This window comes from Nerophis ophidion, linkage group LG05 (assembly GCF_033978795.1).
Source record: "Nerophis ophidion isolate RoL-2023_Sa linkage group LG05, RoL_Noph_v1.0, whole genome shotgun sequence".
Lineage (NCBI taxonomy): Eukaryota > Metazoa > Chordata > Actinopteri > Syngnathiformes > Syngnathidae > Nerophis > Nerophis ophidion.
The window spans coordinates 48669558-48692787 of NC_084615.1; the positions used below are offsets into that span (position 1 = coordinate 48669558).

General features: G+C 36.4%; 2 protein-coding genes across 7 annotated transcripts in view; both read left to right on the forward strand.

Moving 5' to 3' along the window:
• The window catches only part of sel1l (SEL1L adaptor subunit of SYVN1 ubiquitin ligase), a 29168-nt gene extending 25640 nt beyond the window's left edge, over nucleotides 1–3528 (forward strand). The window contains exon 21 of the mRNA XM_061901258.1: nucleotides 2519–3528. Within this exon, the coding sequence (XP_061757242.1) occupies nucleotides 2519–2755 (237 nt within the window). The 3' untranslated portion in view covers nucleotides 2756–3528. The remainder of the gene's footprint in view (nucleotides 1–2518) is intronic.
• Nucleotides 3529–3673: 145 nt separating this feature from the next.
• Nucleotides 3674–22626, forward strand: si:dkey-177p2.18 (phospholipase B1, membrane-associated). Of its 6 annotated transcripts, none has more exons than XM_061901260.1 (15): nucleotides 3674–4157; nucleotides 7630–7720; nucleotides 7783–7841; nucleotides 7937–8004; nucleotides 9673–9716; nucleotides 9788–9908; nucleotides 10057–10108; nucleotides 10832–10912; nucleotides 12463–12528; nucleotides 12609–12700; nucleotides 15492–15573; nucleotides 15658–15759; nucleotides 15826–15930; nucleotides 19431–19502; nucleotides 20494–22626. In XM_061901260.1, exons 1-15 carry the CDS (start codon nucleotides 4050–4052, stop codon nucleotides 20635–20637), a joined length of 1287 nt encoding a protein of 428 aa, XP_061757244.1. In that variant the 5' UTR covers nucleotides 3674–4049; the 3' UTR covers nucleotides 20638–22626. The 6 variants fall into 6 exon arrangements, with proteins under 6 accessions (XP_061757244.1, XP_061757243.1, XP_061757245.1 ...); XM_061901259.1 differs by having other exon boundaries at nucleotides 15826–15921; nucleotides 19407–19502; XM_061901261.1 differs by having other exon boundaries at nucleotides 15826–15921.
• The last annotated feature ends 604 nt before the right edge of the window (nucleotides 22627–23230 follow it).

Below are 23230 nucleotides of genomic sequence, written 5' to 3' on the forward strand. Positions count from 1 at the left end.
TTTATCATTTGTTTTCAAAACGGTTACAAATAAGTGGGACCCCATTTTTATGACTTGATTGGGTTCCTGGGACCCCATTTTGAAGACTCCTAGCGCCAACATTTGTATTTTGATTATTTCAAGCATACAACAAAGTATTCATTTCACAAACATCACTACGTTTGCTTTTTCCCTAAACAACAACACTGATTACTACCCACTGCTGACTTCATGAGAGCCAACAAACAAAATAAAACATCACTATCTGTACAATGTCTACTGTTACTGGGATGGCAACTATTAAGCTGTTCATGTATTTCCGTTTAGATGAAGAATCACTCATAAGCCAGGCAAAGAAAAAAAGAGTGGCGGCATAGCTCGGTTGGTAGAGTGGCCGTGCCAGCAACTTGAGGGTTGCAGGTTCGATTCCCGCTTGTGCCATCCTAGTTACTGCCGTTGTGTCCTTGGACAAGACACTTTACCCACCTGCTCCCAGTGCCACCCACACTGGTTTAAATGTAACTTAGATATTGGGTGTCACTATGTAAAGCGCTTTGAGTCACTTGAGAAAAGCGCTATATAAATATAATTCACTTCACTTCACTGGAACCAAGCATCTTTTTTTGTCTACCTCACCATTTACGGATCTAAATTGGATGCAAAAGTTAACCAACTTGTCAGATTATGTCTTTATCTTTCTACTATCAAGGTGGGAGACATTATTTAGGATATAGAATACTCTCACGAGCTCCGAGGCGAGAAAGTACCTGTCAATACAGCAGGACAAGCTAGTTAGCTCTCTGTGATCACGGCGCTGCTATAAATAGTTTGTCTACCTTAGCTTTTATAATACAATATCACTAATATTTGGCACCATTACTAATGTTGAGGTCATGAAATGTAAATTTAGTATTAAGAACGCTTTATAGGCAGAATAATGGACTGACTGTTGAGTCTATTTTAAGCAGACTTTTACTTATTTCCAAGTTAGTTGCATTGGAAAAATACATACGTCTTCTTGTTTCTCCTGATTGTAAACAATAGGAGAAAGAAAAAAAAAAGTGGAGTGGTAATTTGTTTTTTTACTGACACCTTGTGGTCACAATAATTAATGAATTGATAGACAAAGTTGCTCCTAAAGTTTGTAGGCTTGGAGCTGTCCTCCAAATATCATCATCAACCCTGAGCCTGTGTAGGCGAACACGTTCAAATACAATCATGTATTTTGTTTAAAATATATTTAAACAAATCCTATCCTGCTCATTTCAGAGAGTTATAAAGTGATAATGGATTCAATTTGAATTAAATTAAAGGTGTCTGGATTCAACTTTTGCCCTTCTGATACGATACCGATATTGGAGCGTTGAGCATTGGTCAGCACCAATATTGATCTTTACAATCAGCAGGAATCGTATAGTACATTTTTTATTATTTAGTAGCATGTAATGTTAGAATATGTTTTATCAAGTGAAATAAGTCAAACAGAAAACAATGTTAGGTATGATGAAGAGTAACCGATTTATTATTTACATCCGGAATGGGCTTATGCTGTCCTTATGTTGAAGTGGAGTGTCAATTTTTTTTTATTACAAGCACCTACTGGGCACAATAATTTGAAATTAAGTATGCGGAAATCTTTGTTACTGGATTCGTTTTAAAACACTTATGCCTTGAATACTTTGTATATGTCAGTAATATTCAAATATGATGATTTAATACTTGTTTATATTGACAAAGGTGCTGTTTTAGACTGCAATATTGTTTATTGAAGGAGACTTATTATCGATGTCTAGCTTGTGTGCTGAGCTGTTGTGTGATGGCTAGCTCTTATAGTAGCTGATGGCTTACCATCCATCCATCCATCCATTTCTACCGCTTATTCCCTTTCGGGGTCGCGGGGGGCGCTGGCGCCAATCTCAGCTACAATCGGGCGGAAGGCAGGGTACACCCTGGACAAGTCGCCACCTCATCGCAGGGCCAACACAGATAGACAAACAACATTCACACTCACATTCACACACTAGGGCCAATTTAGTGTTGCCAATCAACCTATCCCCAGGTGCATGTCTTTGGAAGTGGGAGGAAGCCGGAGTACCCGGAGGGAACCCACGCATTCACGGGGAGAACATGCAAACTCCACACAGAAAGATCCCGAGCCTGGATTTGAACCCAGGACTGCAGGACCTTCGTATTGTGAGGCAGACGCACTAACCCCTCTGCCACCGTGAAGCCCTGATGGCTTACCATGTTTACATTTTTGTAAAGGACTTGACTAAAATGCAAGTAAAAAGGAACTTTGTGTGCTTATTGGAGGACATTTAAACGTTAACTCTCTGTCCAGCTTTCACAAGTAAACACGCTGCAGGACTGCTTGTATTGGACATTATATCAAACATTTTTACATGCAGGTTCATATAACCCTATACTTCTCTTTTTACGGATATTGGACCAATATTTGATATTTATATTGTATTTAGACACCCCTAATCTTAATTACATTTACTAGCATTTCCTTTGCCCCTCCATCTGTGCTTTTCAGCTACGGGAGCTTGTTGCTCAGGTGGACCTGGACCAGCTTCTGGGCCCTGAGTGGGACCTCTATCTCATGACTGTGATCGCCCTCTTGTTGGGCGCGGTCGTCGCCTACCGACAACGTCGGCACCAGATCATAATCCCTCCTCGGCCCCCGGCACCGCCCCCTCCTCCACCTAGACCCCGACAGCAACCTCAAGCAGAAGAAGCAGCGGACCCTCCTGAGGAAGAGGAGCGACATTGAGAGGAAGCCCAAAGCTGGTAGAACAAACGGATGCTCTCTTGGACAAGCTCGTGCTTGCTGGCAGAACACTCTGGCCGAGCCAAAATGGCCGCCGACATGTGAAGTGTTGCTAGGTTGTGGGCTGCTGGAACACAGATTTGAGACTTGCTGGTGTGCCTCAGGATCCCCCCTTCCACATTTTACCCTCTGAGACTTTGCTGCGCTTGATGGACAAAAGACAACCAATCAACACAGCTTGAATTTGAGGTGCAATTCATTTCTCATTTCTGCTTCATTTGAACATTTTTGCATCCTGGGAAAGAAATTAATCTTATCTTGAAGAAAAGTTTTTGCATGTTTTCTTTGTTTTGCAGACTTTGATTTGAGAAGCATTGTGTGTTGTGCTAAAAGTATGCTAACATCATCAGTTTAATTTATAGAAAAGCTGCTCTGGATATTCCAGACTTTTTGGGGTTAATTTAACTTTAAAATGACATGTTTTTCTGGGCGGTTACTAGATGGGGAAAATGTTAATGAGTTCTCGGAAATACATTTTTCTCGGCACTACTTTGTATGTTGTGAGCAGCAGTCATCACCACTCAGCTTCAGCATCACTTTGATAACGAAATCTAGTGGGGCTTCACAAAAACACAAGTTTTGATCATTTTTATTTTTCTCATAGCGCCAATTTTAGTTACACTGCATGAACGCATCCCCACATCACAATTACTGGTCATTTTTTAACATCTTTATTTTCTCAAATTTACACATTAATAAATGAAAGGACAACAGTACGTAATAGTTTTGTTTCATATATTATTTTTGTTAGTATTTGTTTTGTTCTAAATTGCACAACCAAATCTCAAACTAGAAAATGTCACATATTGAAGGTATAAATGTTCCAATCAATTGATTGATCATAATTATTAGTGATTTTTTTATGCCTCAATTAACCCAACATCACATTTTTTAGAAAGTGAAACAAATTGCAGGCCTCATTGGTCTTGCCTGGCTGTCAGTCATCCTTTGTGGGCAGGCCCTGACAAAGTGCTGAAAGAGGCAAAGGGATTTTTTTGCTGCATGGTGCCCCACGGATTTTTGGCCCGTTCACACTTACTATGGGGTGGCTTTGCGTCGCCTTGGCAATGTGCATACTGGTGTCTCGTGTCAAAGGTAAAGTTCTAGAACATTTTGTATTGTCAAGTGCATTGTCTGCAGCATTACACATCCAATATGTAATACAAATTCTATGAGACATTTCTGTTTTAGTACACATGTACATATACATTTATGTATGTTCGTATTACACATATAAATGTATACATGCATGAACTATACATTTATGCCACTAATATTAGGCAACGACTGGTGGTGGAAATATGAAGAAGGAATACGACAATACAGCAAGGAGGCCCTAAACAAGGTACTTTTTGTTTTTTTTATTTTTAAATTGTATATTGACAAGGTTTGTTGTCTTTTTTCTTTTGATGTGCAATCCTAAAACATTTAGGAAGTGAGCACTAAACTGGTGGTGCTAAGACCATGTTGTATCTGCTGTTTTATTACCGTGTTTCTTCACATTTTAGTGCCTAATTATGTGAAGTGTGTGGAGTGAAGTGAATTATATTTATTTAGCGCTTTTCTCCCGTGACTCAAAGTGCTTTACATAGTAAAACCCATTATCTAAGTTACATTTAACCAGTGTGTGGCACTGGGAGCAGGTGGGTGAAGTGTCTTGCCCAAGGACTAGGATATGCAGAAGACTGGCTCGAACCTGGAACCCTCAAGTTGCTGGCATGGCCGCTCTATTAACTGAGATATTTATGACGGCTCATCAAGTCAGAAGAATGGTAGCGCCCCCATAAATGTTGTGTACCTTTATATTAGCTCCAGCTACAAGTTTCACCCATCCTCCCAAAAGGAAGCACAAAAACGTCTCAACAACCCATGTTTGAAAACAAACAGGAAGTCGGCCATCAAGGTTTGAATTGCTTAAAAACAAGAGGAACTCTGACCGTTTATTTCGAGCGTTCATAGGTTACAATGTAATGCATCACATATTTCTAGTTGTTTCATTACAGCATATCCGAAAGGGGGGCATTAATTTGTTTGTTACAGAACAGTAAATAAATGAATAATAAAATACATTTACAATAAGTAAACATATTAAATACATCAATAATCATAATCTCTGTAAAAAATAAAAAAAAGGTTTAGTATATTATCTTACATTTTAATTATAGTATATACAGTGGGGCAAAAAAGTATTTAGTCAGCCACCGATTGTGCAAGTTCTCCCACTTAAAATGATGACAGGTCTGTAATTTTCATGATAGGTACACTTCAACTGAGAGACAGAATGTGGAAAAAAAAATCTAGGAATTCACATTGTAGGAATTTTAAATAATTTATTTGTAAATTATGGTGGAAAATAAGTATTTGGTCAACCATTCAAAGCTCTCACTGATGGAAGGAGGTTTTGGCTCAAAATCTCACGATACATGGCCCCATTCATTCTTTCCTTAACACGGATCAATCGTCCTGTCCCCTTAGCAGATAAACATCCCCAAAGCATGATGTTTCCACCCCCATGCTTCACAGTAGGTATGGTGTTCTTGGGATGCAACTGAGTATTATTCTTCCTCCAAACACGACGAGTTGAGTTTATACCAAAAAGTTCTATTTTGGTTTCATCTGACCACATGACATTCTCCCAATCCTCTGCTGTATCATCCATGTATCCATTTTGGTATAAACTCAACTTGTCGCGTTTGGAGGAAGAAGAATACTGAGTTGCACCATACCTACTGTGAAGCATGGGGGTGGAAACCTCATGCTTTTGGGCTGTTTTTCTGCTAAGGGGACAGGACGATTGATCCGTGTTAAGGAAAGAATGAATGGGGCCATTTGTCGTGAGATTTTGAGCCAAAACCTCCTTCCATCAGTGATAACTTTGAATGGGTGACCAAATACTTATTTTCCACCATAATTTATAAATGATTTAAAATTCCTACAATGTGAATCCCTGGATTTTTTTCCCTCTCAGTTGAAGTGTACCTATGATGAAAATTACAGACCTCTGTCATCATTTTAAGTGGGAGAACTTGCACAATAGGTGGCTGACTAAATACTTTTTGCCCCACTGTATTAATCCTGTAATAATTGTTCTTTGTACTTTGTGAACACTTGTAGTATTGAACATTAATTATATTAGTGCTTTGATTTCTTTGCTTAATCCGTTCCATAATTTAATTCCACATACTGGTATGCTTAAAGTCCTAGGTGTTGTATGTGCATACAAATGTTTTAAAATAGATTTTCCTCTAAGATTATATTTCTCTTATGTTATCAATAAATAAGGGGTTTGTATGTTCTCTATCCAACATTATGTATTATTGTAATTGATATTTTTTGTAACACCGTTAGTGAATGAAGCTGAGGCTTTGTAGTTGTTTCCCCATAATTATGCATAGTAACTCAGATATGGTAACACTAGTGAGCAGTAGAGAATACGAAATGATTTTTGTCCTGACTATGTTTTGCTTTATTCATTATTGACGTGTTTCTTGCTATTTTGTTGTATATTTTACATGAGGTTTCCAGTACATTTGATCATATACTCAAAAATGTGTTTTCTTTTTATAATATATACTCCATCTGTTTATATCTGTGTTTGACTTTCTCTTCAACGGTTAGCATTATTTTAGTTTTGCTGAGATTCAAAGATAGTCTTTTTGTCAAACCATTTTTTCATTTTGTTCATTGCTTTTGATATAATTTGTCTTAACTTCTGTATGTTTTCTCCTGAACAAAACACACTTGTATTATCTGCAAATAATCAAATCTTTTCATAAACGACATTTGTAAAGTTACCAAGGACATAAAGTCAGAACAATTTTGGTCGTAGTATTGATCCCTGAGGTATGCCACAATATATTTTCAGCGCTGTAGGTGTAGGTTTGCCTAGCTTCACGTATTGCTTCCTGTTGGTTAAGTAGCTTCTTACCCTGTTTAAGACCAGCCCTCTGAAGCCATTCCGCTCTAATTTGTTTATTAAGATTTATTGTGGTGGCAGAGGGGTTAGTGCGTCTGCCTCACAATACGAAGGTCCTGAGTAATCCTGGGTTCAATCCCAGTCTCGGGATCTTTCTGTGTGAAGTTTGCATGTTCTCCCCGTGACTGCGTGGGTTCCCTCCGGGTACTCCGGCTTCCTCCCACCTCCAAAGACATGCACCTGGGGATAGGTTGATTGGCAACACTAAATTGGCCATAGTTTGTGAATGTTGTTTGTCTGTCTGTGTTGGCCCTGCGATGAGGTGGCGACTTGTCCAAGGTGTACCCCGCCTTGTGCCAGATTGTAGCTGAGATAGACACCAGCACCCACCGTGACCCCAAAGGGAATAAGCGGTAGAAATGGATGGATGGATTGATTGTGTCAAATGTTTTTGTTAAATCCATAAACACGGTTTACTATCTATTGCATTGTTGATCTCCTTTATTGCTAAAATAAAATTGATAAATTATTTTATTCTCGTTTGTAGGTTGTGGGAGGAGCCTTTGATAGCTCGCCAAGCTCCACATAACCGAATTAAGTTAGTGGATCTACTTCTATGATAGTTGGTGTCTCTGAGGAAGATGACACCCTGAATATGGTCATGTTTCATAATTAATATATTCATTATTACTATTAATATTACATATTACTACTACATAATATTACTGTGTTTTCTGCCTGCTAGTTTTGTAGTTTGTTTTTCATGGAAAACTTCACCTGAAGATGCATTTGTTATTTGTAAGAATGTTGCTTCTCATAGTGTCAGCATGAAAACCAACATAAGTTATTTTAGGTCATATTAAACAAGTTCAATGATAAAGATCTCCGACTCGCTTTTTAGGAGTTTCCTGAGAAAACTCGTCCAGTTGGTTTCAAACATCCAACCTTCCAGTGTCCGGATATGAGCCCTTCGGCTACAGCCCCCTCCTCAGGTGTGTCGCTGCGCACACACACCCACCATGTTGATCGTTTATTACTCTTATTTTTGTTGAAGTGGAGCTGGTGAAGGCGGCCGACATCAAAGTCATTGCCGCCCTGGGAGATTCTCTAACAGTAAAAATGTTGCTTTTACTTCCTCCTTTCCTTGTCACAAAGATTCTTCTAGAAAATAATCATTGTGACTGAGTTGTCATTTCCTCTGGTTCCAGACAGCCATCGGCGCCAACGCCACCACCGTCCTCGGGATCCCCATCGAGTTTCGCCACGTTTCATGGAGGTAAACCAGGTCACTGTAACACACACATGCGCCATCTCGTATTAAAGGATTAGTAGACTGCAGAAAGTACTTGCTGTTGTATGAGTGACAGGCTTGAATTTGTCGGATTTGGCTTAATAACATAAAACACAAACATTTAGAGAGACTTAACACTTTTCTGCTAAAGGATGCTCTTCATCAAATCATCTCTGTCACAATTATTGAATAAATATCACTTATTAGATTATTTCAGTATCTCATTACTGATCAAGTGATTATATATATATATATATGTATTTTATATATATGTGTATATATGTATGTATGAGTGAATATATATATGTATGTGTGTGTGTGTGTGTATATATATATATATGTGTGTATATATATATATATATGTGTGTATATATATATATATGTGTGTGTGTATATATATATATATATATATATATATATATATATATATATATATATATATATATATATATGTGTGTATATATATATATATATATATATATATATATATATATATATATATATATATATATATATGAGTATATATATATATATATATATATATATATATATATAAACATACAGTAGATAGAAGAGGGGTTAGTGCATCTGCCTCACAATACGAGCAGTCCTGGGTTAAATCCCAGGCTCAGGATCTTTCTGTGTAGAGTTTGCATGTTCACCCTGTGACTGCGTGGGTTCCCTTTGGGTACTCTGGCTTCCTCCCACCTCCAAAGACATACACCTGGGGATAGATTGATTGGCAACACTAAATTGGCCACAGTGTGTGAATGTGAGCGTGAATGTTGTCTGTTTATGTTGCCCTGCGATGAGGTGGCGACTTGTCCAGGGTGTACCCTGCCTACGGCCCGAATGCAGCTAAGATAGGCTCCAGCGACCCCAAAAGGGACAAGCGGTAGAAAATTTATATATATATATATATATATATATATATATATGTATCCATTGATATGTTTTTGTGTTGTAATAGAAAAAACCCATCAAGTCAAATTCCTTGTCTGTTAAACATACTTGGCCAATAAAGATGATCCTGCTTCTGATTGCCATTTAACATTTGTATTTATTTTATTACGTAATTTACACCCCAAAAAATCATAATTGAATTAAAAATATAAATATGATTTTTTTTTTATAAGAATTAACCAAGCAGACACAAGATACTGATACAACATTGATTATACATTCATGTCCTTTACAACTGACTTTAAAACGTCACAAAATAGTTGTATTTGTAGATTGAGACATCAACGTTGTTGGCGCGTAAATGACCAAATTTTAATGGTCAAATCAACGTCAGATCCTGACAATGATTAAACGTCGTTAAAGAAGATGTTTTTACATTATGTTTGAGCTGCTTAACATCAGGACCTAATTCAACAAGTTCTCAATGTTGTTTCAATGTCTTGTGCCTGCTGGGAATGATTAGTAGCCGTGTTGTACGCTGATGAGCCTTTTCTAATATTTTGACCCCTAAGTCAGGTGACGAATGCTGGAAGTGATCAATAATATTTTTCGATGTGACTTCATGTCCTGGCAGTGTCGATCAAAAAAAAAAAAGCATTGATTTTGTAATGGAAGATTCCGATTGACCCGTGCTGGTGTACCTAAACAACTGTCCAGTGTTGATGTCTGAATTCCTGTTTTGTCTCCCAGCATCGGAGGTTACGGCTCGTTTGAGGATGTCATCACTTTGCCCAGTAAGTTTGTCGTCCTCGTGACCTGCCCCTTCACCAAGCGCTCACTTCCTGTGTGTGCGTGCGTGTGTCAGACATCATCAAGCTCTTCAATCCCAGCCTGCTGGGCGCTGCTCGGGGGAAGACGGTCCACGGCATGGAGGCCCACATCAGCCAGACGGGCCTCAATTTGGCTGTGACAGGACACAACACTTTGTAAGGTTGCAGCCTTGAAGGCCGCCTGCTTTTTCTGTTGCCATGGCAACCGACACACTTGCTGTTTTGCCTTCTTCATCGTGTTGTCATGCTAAAATATATGTGCGTGTAATTTATAATAATAATCTTTCTCTTTTTCCGTCTACAGCAATCTCCCCAGTCAGACGAGACATTTGATTGACACGCTCAGAGGTTACGAGGTTTGTGTGCAAATGAAAGATGTGTTCGTGTTTTCAAACAGTGCAAATACAATTGAGGTGTTTCAGGGTCACTCTTTGTCCATTTTAAGATTTCAATGTTCGATACATGAATCATGCAAGTGTAAATTGAAGTGGTACAAAGCAGTGGAACTTACTTTGTCATAGAATTTATTTGTCCCAGTTTCAAACATTCTTTATACTACACATGAATACTAAATATAAGATTGTCGCTATATTATTCATGATGTAGAAGTGCCAAATTGTATCAAAAGAACTCAAACTGTGGTTGTCCTTGTTTCTAAACCGCTCCAAAAATATTGGAACACTTTAGGAATAAAAATAAAAATACTCAGACAGCACATAAGTCATGTTTTACTATCTATACTTGACTTACAAGTGTAAAAAATAGTTTACCATAACAAACAATTGTTTAGTTTTTTTATTTCTGTTGTTTTTTTTCACACAGAATTCTGCCCACTGATCACTTTTGTGAAAGTGAGGATATGGAAAAACAAAAAACAATTTTTTTTGGTCTTCTTAAGTTTTGATTAAATCTGAAATCAAATTCAATCAAACAAATATGATGGCAGAACTATTATATTATTGAATGTTACATTACATATTTATATGGTTTAATCAAGCAAATTGTGCTGTACTTTATACCCACTCTTGCTTTATTCATGTATTATTGATATGATTAGGATTATTATTTATGTCCTGCAGGGGTTGAACTTCGAGAAGGATTGGAAGCTTCTGACCATCCTTATGGGCATGAACGACATCTGTGACTATTGCAAAGACAAAGTAAATCTTTCCATCATCATATCTATCAATATATACATCCATCCATCCATCCATTTCTTACCGCTTGTCTCTCATGATTTCATGAAATCATATCTTCAAAAGTGAACATCCCATGAATGGAACCATATCATCATCAATATGACCATAATTCCTTGAAATCTTATAAAGTAATTATTTTAAATATTCCATTAAATGATGTCATCATTAATATTGAACATAATTCCATTCATATAGAGTACTTTTTTTACATGATTTCATGAAATGAGAATCAGTATTGAACATGGTTCCATGGAATTATATAATACTTAATATTTTACATGATTTGACATTACTGCGATGAGGTGGCGACTTGTCCAGGGTGTACACCGCCTTCTGCCCGATTGTAGCTGAGATAGGCACCAGCGCCCCCCGCGATCCAAAAGGGAATAAGCGGTATAAAATGGATTGATGGATGGATGGATGGATTTGAAATTATATAAGCAATATTGCACATGATTCCATGAACTCATTTCAATATTTTACATTATTCCATGAAATCAAATGATTATTTTAAATAAATAGTATAAATTCAAATCATAAGCAATATAATATAATAAAGAGTGTGCATGCTTCCTTGAAATTATATCAATATTTTACATGATTCTATTAAATCATTTCAGTATTTTACATGATTCCATTAAACCATATAATTATTTGTACATGATTCTATTAAATCATATAATATTGAACATGGCTCCATGAAATCATGATACTTATTAATATTTCGCATGATTTTGTGAAATCATAAATGCAATATTGTACATGGTTCTATGAACTCACATCAATATTTTACATTATTCCATGAAATATGATTATTTTACATTAGACTCTGAAACCATATCATAATCAATATAATAATATAATCAATACTGTGCATATTGTATCAATATTTTACGTGATTATATGAAATCTTATCAATATTTTACACGATTACATTAAATCATATAATCATTATTTAACATGATTCTATGAAATCTTATCAGTATTTTACACAATTCTATGAAATTATATAAATATTCATCATGATTCTATTAAATCACATCATTATTTTTACATGATTCCATTAAATCATGTGATTAAAATTTTGCATCACTTTGTAAAATTATGTCATTATTGAACATGATACAATTAAAATAATAACATCAATATTTTACGGCAGTGGTTTCACCAAGTACCCTCTCAGGAAACAATTTGCTTTCCAATTACCACCATAATGACCAACCCCAAAATACAGTAGCGTAGTAGGCCTAAGTATTCATTACAAACAAGGGAGAGGTTTTATTTAACAAGTATATTTAATATTTTGGATAATGTAACATTACAAACAGTTTGAACAGCAACACTGTGTTTGAACATTTGGCCTACCACAGTTTGAAAATTACTGATTTATGGAATTTCTATGAAATACTACACATTGAACATGATTCCATGAACTCATAATGATTTTTCATGATTACAGTAGAGCATTTAACTGCTTTATGGTTCCGATAAAGCGCTGACATTCCTTGCAGGCTCTCTTCTCAGCAGAGAACTTCCTTCACTACATGAGCGTGTCGTTGGAAATGCTTATGAATGAGGTCACCGAAGATGAAAACCTTTAATAATTTAACTGTTTTGTTTCATTTGCAATAAAAGTTTTGTCTTTGTGCTCCTTGAGGTTCCTCGAATGATTGTGAACGTGGTGCAGATTCTTCCCATGCAGACTCTCAGAGAGGTGCACAAGCCCACACCAGGCTGTCTGCTACAAAGGTAAGTTTGCAACAACATACAGTACATCCTCACTAGCATATTCATAATTAACATATAGTACATCATCTTGCTTGATTTTGTTAACTATGTATTTAACAACTTTATTTAATTAAACTCAACAATTCCTCTGTAGTCGTCAGGTGTGTGGTGTACAAAGGTGGCTGGAGGCAACCTCCTCTTGCAGTTTTTAATGAATTTCACGAGATGGCAGTAGCTGTATTTGAAGTAGGCTAAAGGATCAGCACGCAGCAGCTTTTTTTTTTTTTTAGCTCTGCATGCACTATAAAATGTTACTACTTCGCTCGTGATTTGCAGTTGTTCACAATCCACTTAATGCTGACTCGGCACCAGAGGTGGGTAGTAACGCACTACATTTACTCTGTTACATCTACTTGTGTAACTTTTGGGATACATTGTACTTCTAACAGTAGTTTTAATGCAACATACTTTTACTTGAGTATATTCATAGAGAAGAAACGCTACTTTTACTCCGCTCCATTTATCTACATTCAGCTCGCTACTTGCTACTGATTTTTATCGATCTGTTAATGCACGCTTTGTTTCTTTTTGGTTTGTCGGACAGATTTTCAAAGTACGATCCATCACATGCCTGCGTTTCACCAATCAAATGCAGTCACTGGTGACGTTTGACTCCCTTTCACCAATCAAATGCAGTCACTGTTGACGTTTGACTCAGTTTCACCAATCAAACTGAGCCAGGCGGTCACATGATTAACTGCACACTTTTTTTTTTAATAAACCTGTATTTATAAATTCCAACATTTACAAACAGTTGAAAATAATCGTCAAAGTAAGTACAAAAACAGTACAAAACTGTATAAAAACCGTAAAAAAACAGCGCCTGGAGGTTGTAAATTCAAAGTAACTAAAATAGAATGCAAAAAAAATATATATATAAAATAAACTAAGTGCAAAGCCATAGGCTCACTCAATCTCAGTAAATAACTTAAATTTGGAACACAGCATCATCGTTTTCACAGATTTTTGGTTGTTAGAGGTAGAGAGTGTTTTTATGTAGAGTTCTAAATCTTTTTTAAAGGCACAAAAAACAGGTCGGGTATTGAGAAACTCACATTTATGAATATAAAACTTAGCCAATAGTATAATGAGGTTGCAAAGGTAAAATACATTTTCAAATTTTTTTTTCAATACAATGTAAAACCAAAAATATATTATTGTTTTAGTTGCTTAAGAGATATTCCTGGCTCTGAATTTGTTTGTCATTTTTATGTTTTTGTGCATTACTTGTTGCCGTCATTATTAAACGAACAGGTTTCTCATCAGTTACTCAGTACTTGAGTAGTTTTTTCACAACATACTTTTTACTTTTACTCAATTAAATATTTGGGTGACTACTCCTTACTTTTACCCGAGTAATACATCTCTAAAGTAACAGTACTCTTACTTGAGTACAATTTCTGGCCACTCTACCCACCTCTGCCCAGCACGTTACTCCTAATAGTGTACAACATTGTTTGTGTTGTACTTGTTCATAAATGAGCATGTTCAGCACTTGCTCACACACCCCAAATCATTTTAAAGAGTTAAAGTTAAAGTACCAATGATTGTCACACACACACTAGGTGTGGTGAAATGTGTCCTCTGCATTTGACCCATCCCCTTGATCACCCCTTGGGAAGTGAGGGGAGCAGTGGGCAGCAGCGGTGCCACGCCTGGGAATCATTTATGGTGATTTAAACCCCAATTCCAACCCTTGATGCTTCACTTTCTCAATATGCACGAATGGGCTAATTAGAATTTATTTCAATGAAAATCTGTGCTTTGATTGGAGCGTCCATGAAATCATATTATCAATATTGAACATGATTTAATCAAATCATATCGATATTGAACATGGTTCCATCATATCAATATTGAACATCCATCCATCCATTTTCTACAGCTTGTCCCTTTGTAGGGTCATGGTGGGGGATGAAGCCTATCTTAACTGTACATGGTTCCGTCAAATCATATTAAGACTGACGTGATTCCATCAAATCATATAATAATGATCTTGATTCCATTGAAAATCATATAGAAAATAATTGCATAAAATCATAAACTTAATATTGAAAATCTATCCATCCATCCATTTTCTACTGCTCATCCCTTCCGGGGTCGCGGGGAGTGCTGGAGCGTATCTCAACCACAATCAGGCGGAAGCCGGCGTACACCCTGGACAAGTCGCCACTTCATCGCAGAGCCACCACAGATAGACAGACAACATTCACACACATAATTCAAGGAAATAATATCAGTATTGCCAAGATTCCATGAAATCATATCAATATTACACTTAATTCCATGAAATCATTTAATCAATATAAAACGTAATTGCATGAAATCCTTGATATTGCACATGTATAAATGCAATCACGTCATCATTAGAAAAAAAATTCCATTAAATTATATTAATATTGAACATGATTCGTTAAAATCATGTCCTTAATATTGTACATGATTACATAAAATCATTTCATCAATAGTAAACTGGATTCCATGAAATCATATCAATTTTAAATTTGATTCCATAAAATCATATCATTTATATTGAAAATAATTCCATGAAATCATATCCTTAGTATTGAACATACCAGTAATTGAATGAGATCATATACCGGTAATCCATAGTGGACATGATTCATTGAAATCAAATCATTAATATTGAACATAATGATTTAATGAAATCATATCATCAATATTAAACATGATTCAATGAAATCCAATATTGAGCACTACTACATTGACGTTGATGTTCTATGTTGTTCAGATCTTTCTGCTCTTGTCTCATCGAGCCAGCGAGTCGTTCTGCTGAGCTTGGAGAGCTAGTGGAGGTCAATCTGGAGTTCCAGGTAATCATTCTTAACGAGATGATGCTGATTGTCATCATTTGATGACACTCATGTGGCGCTCTCCTATTGGCTGCTGGTTCTCAGAGGAGATTGGAGGCATTGCTTCATGGTAACCACTTCTTCAGGGAAGACTTCGCTGTGGTCCTGCAGCCCTTCTTGAAACACGCTGACCCTCCTCGCCTCCCGGTAAGGCCGCACACGCCGTGACGTCACGACCTGTCCTCCAATCCTCTTCTTTTTGTGTGTGAGCAGAGCGGCAAGATCGACATGAGCTTCTTCACACACGACTGCTTTCACTTCACCATTAAAGGCCATGAAGAACTGGCCAAAGGACTGTGGAACAACATGGTCAGACATGTAAACACTTCTTTTACTTTTTACTTTATTATTTACTGTTTTGCTTTTGTTACAACTTACTTTTGATTTACTACCTAATTATTACTTTCCTTTACTACTTACAGTTTTTCTTTCATTTTCTACTTCCAATTACTACTTAATGTTTTACTTTTATTTATTACCTTCCTCTACTGCTTACAGTTTTTCTTTCATTTTCTACTTCCAATTATTACTTACTGTTTTACTTTCATTAACTAAATACTTAGTTACATTTATTTACTGCGTACTTTTAATTCACAATATATATATTTGTAACATTTATTTACTACTTACTTTTCATTCACAATATATATACATTTTATGTCATTTATTATTTATTTTCATTTACTAGTTTATTTGCACTAGGGCTGGGCCATATGGCCTTTTATTAATATCTCGATATTTTTAGGCCATATCACGATACATGATATATATCTCGATATTTTGCCTTAGCCTTGAATGAACACATGATGCATATAATCACACCAGTATGATAATGTTATGTGTCTACATTAAAAACATTCTTGTTCATATTGCATTAATATATGCTAATTGTAAACTTTCATGCAGAGAGGGAAATCGGAACTATCCATCCATCCATCCATTTTCTACCGCTTATTCCCTTTCAGGGTTGCGGGGGGGTGCTGGCGCCTATCTCAGCTACAATCGGGCGGAAGGCAGGGTACACCCTGGACAAGTCACCACCTCATCGCAGGGCCAACACAGATAGACAGACAACATTCACACTCACATTCACACACTAGGGCCAATTTATTGTTGCCAATTAACCTATCTACAATGGGGCAAAAAATTATTTAGTCAGCCACCGATTGTGCAAGTTCTCCCACTTGAAATGATGACAGAGGTCTGTAATTGTTATCATAGGTACACTTCAACTGTGAGAGACAGAATGTGAAAAAAAAATCCAGGAATTCACATTGTAGGAATTTTAAAGAATTTATTTGTAAATTATGGTGGAAAATAAGTATTTGGTCACTTCAAACAAGGAAGATCTCTGGCTCTCACAGACCTGTAACTTCTTCTTTAAGAGGCACTTCTGTCCTCCACTCGTTACCTGTATTAATGGACCTGTTTGAACTCATTATCTGTATAAAAGACACCTGTCCACAGCCTCAAACAGTCAGACTTCAAACTCCACTACGGCCAAGACCAAAGAGCTCTCGAAGGACACCAGGAAAAGAATTGTAGACCTGCACCAGACTGGGAAGAGTGAATCTATAATAGGCAAGCAGATCAACTCTGGGAGCAATTATCAGAATATGGAAGACATACAAGACCACTGATAATCTCCCTCGATCTGGGGCTCCACGCAAGATCTCATCCCGTGGGGTCAAAATGATCATGAGAATGGTGACCAAAAATCCCAGAACCACACGGGGGGACTTGTTGAATGACCTGCAGAGAGCTGGGACCAAAGTAACAAAGGTTACCATCAGTAACACACTACGCCGACAGGGAATCAAATCCTGCAGTGCCAGACGTGTCCACCTGCTTAAGCCAGTGCATGTCCAGGCTCGTCTGAAGTTTGCCAGAGAGCACATGGCTGATACAGCAGAGGATTGGGAGAATGTCATGTGGTCAGATGAAACCAAAATATAACTTTTTGGTATAAACTCAACTCGTCGTGTTTGGAGGAAGAAGAATACTCAGTTGCATCCCAATAACACCATACCTACTGTGAAGCATGGGTGTGGAAACATCATGCTTTGGGGCTGTTTTTCTGCTAAGGGGACAGGACGACTGATCTGTGTTAAGGAAATAATGAATGGGGCCATGTATCGTGAGATTTTGAGCCAAAACCTCCTTCCATCAGTGAGAGCTTTGAAGATGAAACATGGCTGGGTCTTCCAGCATCACAATGGTCCCAAACACACTGCCCGGGCAACGAAGGAGTGGCTCCGTAAGAAGCATTTGAAAGTCCTGGAGTGGCCTAGCCAGTCTCCAGACCTCAAACCCATAGAAAATCTGTGGAGGGAGTTGAAAGTCTGTGTTGCTGGGCGGCAGCCCCAAAACATCACTGCTCTCGAGAAGATCTGCATGGAGGAATGGGCCAAAATACCAGCTACTGTGTATGCAAACCTGGTAAAGACCTATAGTAATCATTTGACCTCTGTTATTGCCAACAAAGGTTATATTACAAAGTATTGAGTAAAATTTTTGTTATTGACCAAATACTTATTTTCCCCCATAATTTACAAATAAATTCTTTAAAATTAATACAATGAGAATTCCTGTTTGTTTTTTTTCACATTCTGTCTCTCACAGTTGAAGTGTACCTATGATGAAAATTACAGACCTCTGTCATCATTTTAAGTGGGAGAACTTGCACAATCGGTGGCTGACTAAATACTTTTTTGCCCCACTGTAAGTTAATTTACCAAAACTGTATTTATTAAGCAGTGGCACAAACATTCATGTAATTTCAAAACAGAAATGGCAAGATTGTCATCGACATTTTAAAACTAACCATTAGTGCACTTTTGTACATGATGTCACTAAGATGACATGTCAAAACAACTCTAAATTAAAGTGCTTTTTTTTTGTACAGTACGCCACTACAATAGTTTAAAACAAATAAAGTGCACTTTTGTGCATGATGTCACACAAGATATTTCAATAACTCAAATAAAAATGAGTTGCATAATAGGAAATCAAATAGTGTATGTCCTTCACTATGTGGTAGGTTCCTGCGGATGTTATATCCTTTTGTTGTTGACTTTTTTTTTCATACGGTGTTGATGTGGAAATGGTTGCTTGGGCATTTTGTTGGTGTGGCGTGGGCCTAGATGTTGACATGCGGAGTTTCAAGCACTCTTCATTCTCTAGCGGGTGACTTTTCAAATTATGCAACAAATTAGCAGTAAAGCTACTTTTTGCTGTTTTTCTTGGGAATTAATTATTCTTCCTTCATTTGTTACCAGTTTGGCACCTTCTTTCTCTCGTATTTCCACTGTCACTGCCCCACGAGCATTACAGCTAACATTAGCCTTTCCGCTACCTGTCTTCTCTGCGAGGACGTATACGTATGTGACGTATGTTAGAAGGTGCACTTGTTTTATCTCTCAATGAGAAGCAGATGCAAGAAAGAGTGAGAAGAGCCTGTAGTGTAATGCCCGCAGCTAAAAGCAACTGCGTGAGAACGTATACGCGAATATCACGATATCGTCATTTTCTATATCGCACAGAAACAAACCCTCGATATATCGTGTATCACCCAGCCCTAATTTGTACCTTCATTTACTACTTACTTTTTTACTTCACTACTTCCGTTTTTAATAAAATTTACTTGTTTCTTTTATAATTCAATGTACTACTTTTTAAAAATGTACTAGATAGTTCTTTTTTTTATCTTAATTTGCTACTTATTTTAACATACTAGATAAACCTTATTTACTGTATATTGTTTCTACTCTCATTCTTACTTATTTTTCATTTAGAAAGTGAAGTGTTTGTGTGGACAGTTTCAGGCTGAGGGAGACAAGACGGTTGTTAGCAGTTTTTCTGACCCCATCAACCTCGTCTGTCCACCCATGGTGAGACTTGTCTCGATGTGAACTTTGACCCCATGCATTCTCCGTCATTTTGTATACATTGCCATCTATAGCAGAATGTAGACATACATATACTGTATATAGAGACGAAGTAGTCTTGTGATTTTTCCCACACCTACATATATATATATATATATATATATATATATATATATATATATATATATATATATATATATATATGCACTATTATGTCGTAAATACTAAATATATTAGTACTAAAAACATCATTTTGTTTTATCATTATTTTGTATAGTATATGTAGTAAAATATGTTTGTATTGGCTATTTAATGTTAGTAATCATTTTATAGTATGATTATTGTTAAAACTAATATTTATAACATTAATTATAATACAATAAAACACAAATATCTATTTACATAATTGTATGCAACTAATTTTACTGATTAGCTGGCTTTTAAATTATAATATTATACATAATAGTTATAATTTAAAACGATTAAATAACACCATTCAATAACTTGACATTAAGAAACAAAAGTTTTTCTTTATTTAATATCACAAATACTGTACATTATACATGTATTTCTGTTTACTTGCCATATACAATAATTACATTTTTAGCAGTGTGAAGTCAGTCATTCAAAATAGTTTTTTGTACAACAATTAGGTAAAATCTATGAGAATTATTTGAAATTGTAACTAGCTGTATTTGGGGGTTTTTTTCCAGCTAAATTTTGCATATTCTGTGAAATATGCTTTAATATCAGACATTGCATTAAACCCTAATTCAAGACTTTTTGTCTAAATTTACCAAAATAAGTGTAAGAGCACGTATAAGCAATTTAATCATTGTGTATTTTGTCAAATTTCATAGAAAATCTATAGGAATATTTATCTGGTTGTAAGGTGAATCCAAAATCAATAGACTTTCCCTTTAAATCTAAAGTTGATCATGTCACATGCTGCATTCATGGAAGCCTGGGTTCAAGAGTTACATTTTGTCCATAGGAACATCCGTACATCTTCACCCGATCGACCTCGGCCAGTTCAGCCCATCCTGGACTTCACCGCAGACGTCATTTTCCTTCGCTGGCGGTCATCTCTTCGCTGCTCTGGCTTCTTGTGGCGTTTAGGCGTCATGGTTTTTTGTAACTTTGCACAGCCGGTGATGATGACACACAGGTAGTCATTCTAGCCGTCTGGACGAGAAAGTTTTTTACACTCATGTCAAACCTCATCACGAGGTGTCCATAATGAAATCTACAAGACAAAAAGCAACAGTCAACATAACATCAACAATTACTTTTATATTGTGTTCATCTCGTAAAATCCACCTTGAGGAAAACATTCTGTTATATTACTAAAACTCTATTTTGACTGTTTTCTTTTTAAAACCAAAACATTCTGAAAAGCAACGGTACGTTCCCAACTTTGGGGAGCGCTCATGATTTCAAGGCTTTTCAGAAAAAAAAGATTAAAACATTCCTGCTAGATTTAATGACTGAAATTAAAAAAAATATATATATATTTTAGACTAAAATATGATCACATCGCACTTCAAAGTTTGTGGTTTCATTCTATCACAGATGTTTTTTGGTTTGTTTGTTTTTCTTTTAGCATATTCACCATATTTTAGCCTAAATTAGGCATTTTAAACATAAAAATGTCTAAATGTACTAAAAATGTCAATACTACAGTAGTATTGACCACTATGTGAGACCAAACCAATTCAAACCAACAGCAGTACTACATCGTATTGACAGAGTGTAAAGGTGACTATGTGGGTTTAAATTCATGTCGAGAGAGCTCTCATAATGTTAAATTTTTTTAGAAAGTTGTAAACAGTTTTTTAATGATTAAGCTATGAAAATACTAGATTTTGGACATGTAATGACAAACTGTAAATACGCGATCTACCACATTGTAACTGAATGCTTGTTTTAAATAAACTAATACCATAGCAATAAATACTAGTTCTGCTGAAATTAATTTACCACTGTCAAACCTGGAACATTTTTAACAGTGATAAACAAAAAGTAAATATAATATAGTAATGATAGTCAAAGTTTAAAATAATACTGTATTATTTTTAACTAAGTTTTTTAATGAGATCAATTTTGCATTCACTTAAAAAAAAAGATTCATTATATTACGTGGCACAGTCTATGCAATACAACAAAAACCAATAAGTATATATTCATATAATAATATAAAAAAACCTATTCATTATTTACATGATTTAATTTTATATTTATAGGAGTTGACATTTAAATGAAACAAATGCCCTGTTGGTTCGTTTTGTCGTCCAAGCCCGTCTCATCCTCATGTGCTACTTTTTTACTTTTGTCTTACTTTTCACTTTTTCTTTCCACTTCAACTTAGTTCAAGTGAAAGTGAATTATTGATGAGGTGAAGTTTGCCTTCAGCTTTTTTCATGCTACATTCCTCCATGCGCTCTTCATAACATTCCCCCCATTTAATGTAACAACTTGATGAGAATCCTTAATTCATAGCAACGCTTCACTGTGTGCACTTCAAATGGTGATGATGATGCAGAGGTGTTTTATATGCACACATACATCTTCTGTCACATCATTGCTTTAAAAATGTGCCTTTGCGATGCAGACTCTCCCTGAAACTTGTCACCAGAGATGAATGAGTCACGCACGCACGCACGCACGCACGCACGCACGCACGCACGCACGCACGCACGCACGCACGCACGCACGCACGCACGCACACACACACACACACACACACACACACACACACACACACACACACACACACACACACACACGTCTATTGCTGGCCCACTTATTCTGAGATGTTTGTGTGCTTCCTCTGCATTCCAAAAAATACACTTGACACTTTTAAAGCAATCACGACATCAGCAATAAGAGTCAATATTGTTCTGCACTGTTGTAAACCACCACCATGCATCCCTGCCTTACATCTGGATCTCGGAGGCATTATTTCGTCATGCATAAACACACCAATTTTAATGTTAAGAGCCCGAAAACACCCTCAGAAACACAACCAGCAATCGGGAGCTGTTTTTGAAGATTGTGTGCCCTTTCATAACCAAAGTATTAGAACGGGCTCTTGGTTTATTGTTGAATGACTGCATCAATCAAAAGTCTTTGTGTCTGATGTCATTCTATGGCGCACCTGTGTATATATACATAACCCATATGCAGTCTGTTGTATGCTCGGTGTCAGGTTACTTGTGTTTGCTTAGGAATACAGGACTGTCGGTATTAGCAAGTTAACTCATGGGATTAATCACAAAAAATGTTGTATTAATCAGGAACACACTTGGATTAATCATGCAATTTATTTTGACCGAACAAGCTCTTTCACCTTAACCGTTAAATAATCGGTGATTGGATTGCTATAGATATCATCAGAAAAATTAGTGAGAAGACTCTGACTTGTGTGCTTGCTGGTAAATTCCACTCCAAAATACAGCTGGAAAGAACTAGGGATAAAACAGTAACCAAGTTTTGTGCAAATAAATAAAATGCATCCAAGCAAAATGTTTAAAAATATTCCTGGATGACATTCTGATTTTTAAATTGCATTTTAACAAATATTGGGGTCTTTTCTAAGAAATTTTAAATTATGCAAGCAAGTAATTACCTGTGATTAAACCAAATTCTAAAATGTGATTATTTAAAAAATATATAATTTGAAAGATAAGATATCAACTCAATGTTCATTTCTAAAGCGGTATAGCACTTCT

Bases quoted from the DNA above. Each gene is read 5' to 3' on its own strand.
- si:dkey-177p2.18 (XM_061901259.1), top strand. From the start codon at position 4,050: ATGTATACATGCATGAACTATACATTTATGCCACTAATATTAGGCAAC. The intron at 9,909-10,056 runs GTAAGGTTGCAG...TTCCGTCTACAG, and splicing joins GTGACAGGACACAACACTTT to CAATCTCCCCAGTCAGACGA. The intron at 12,529-12,608 runs GTCACCGAAGAT...GTGCTCCTTGAG, and splicing joins TGGAAATGCTTATGAATGAG to GTTCCTCGAATGATTGTGAA.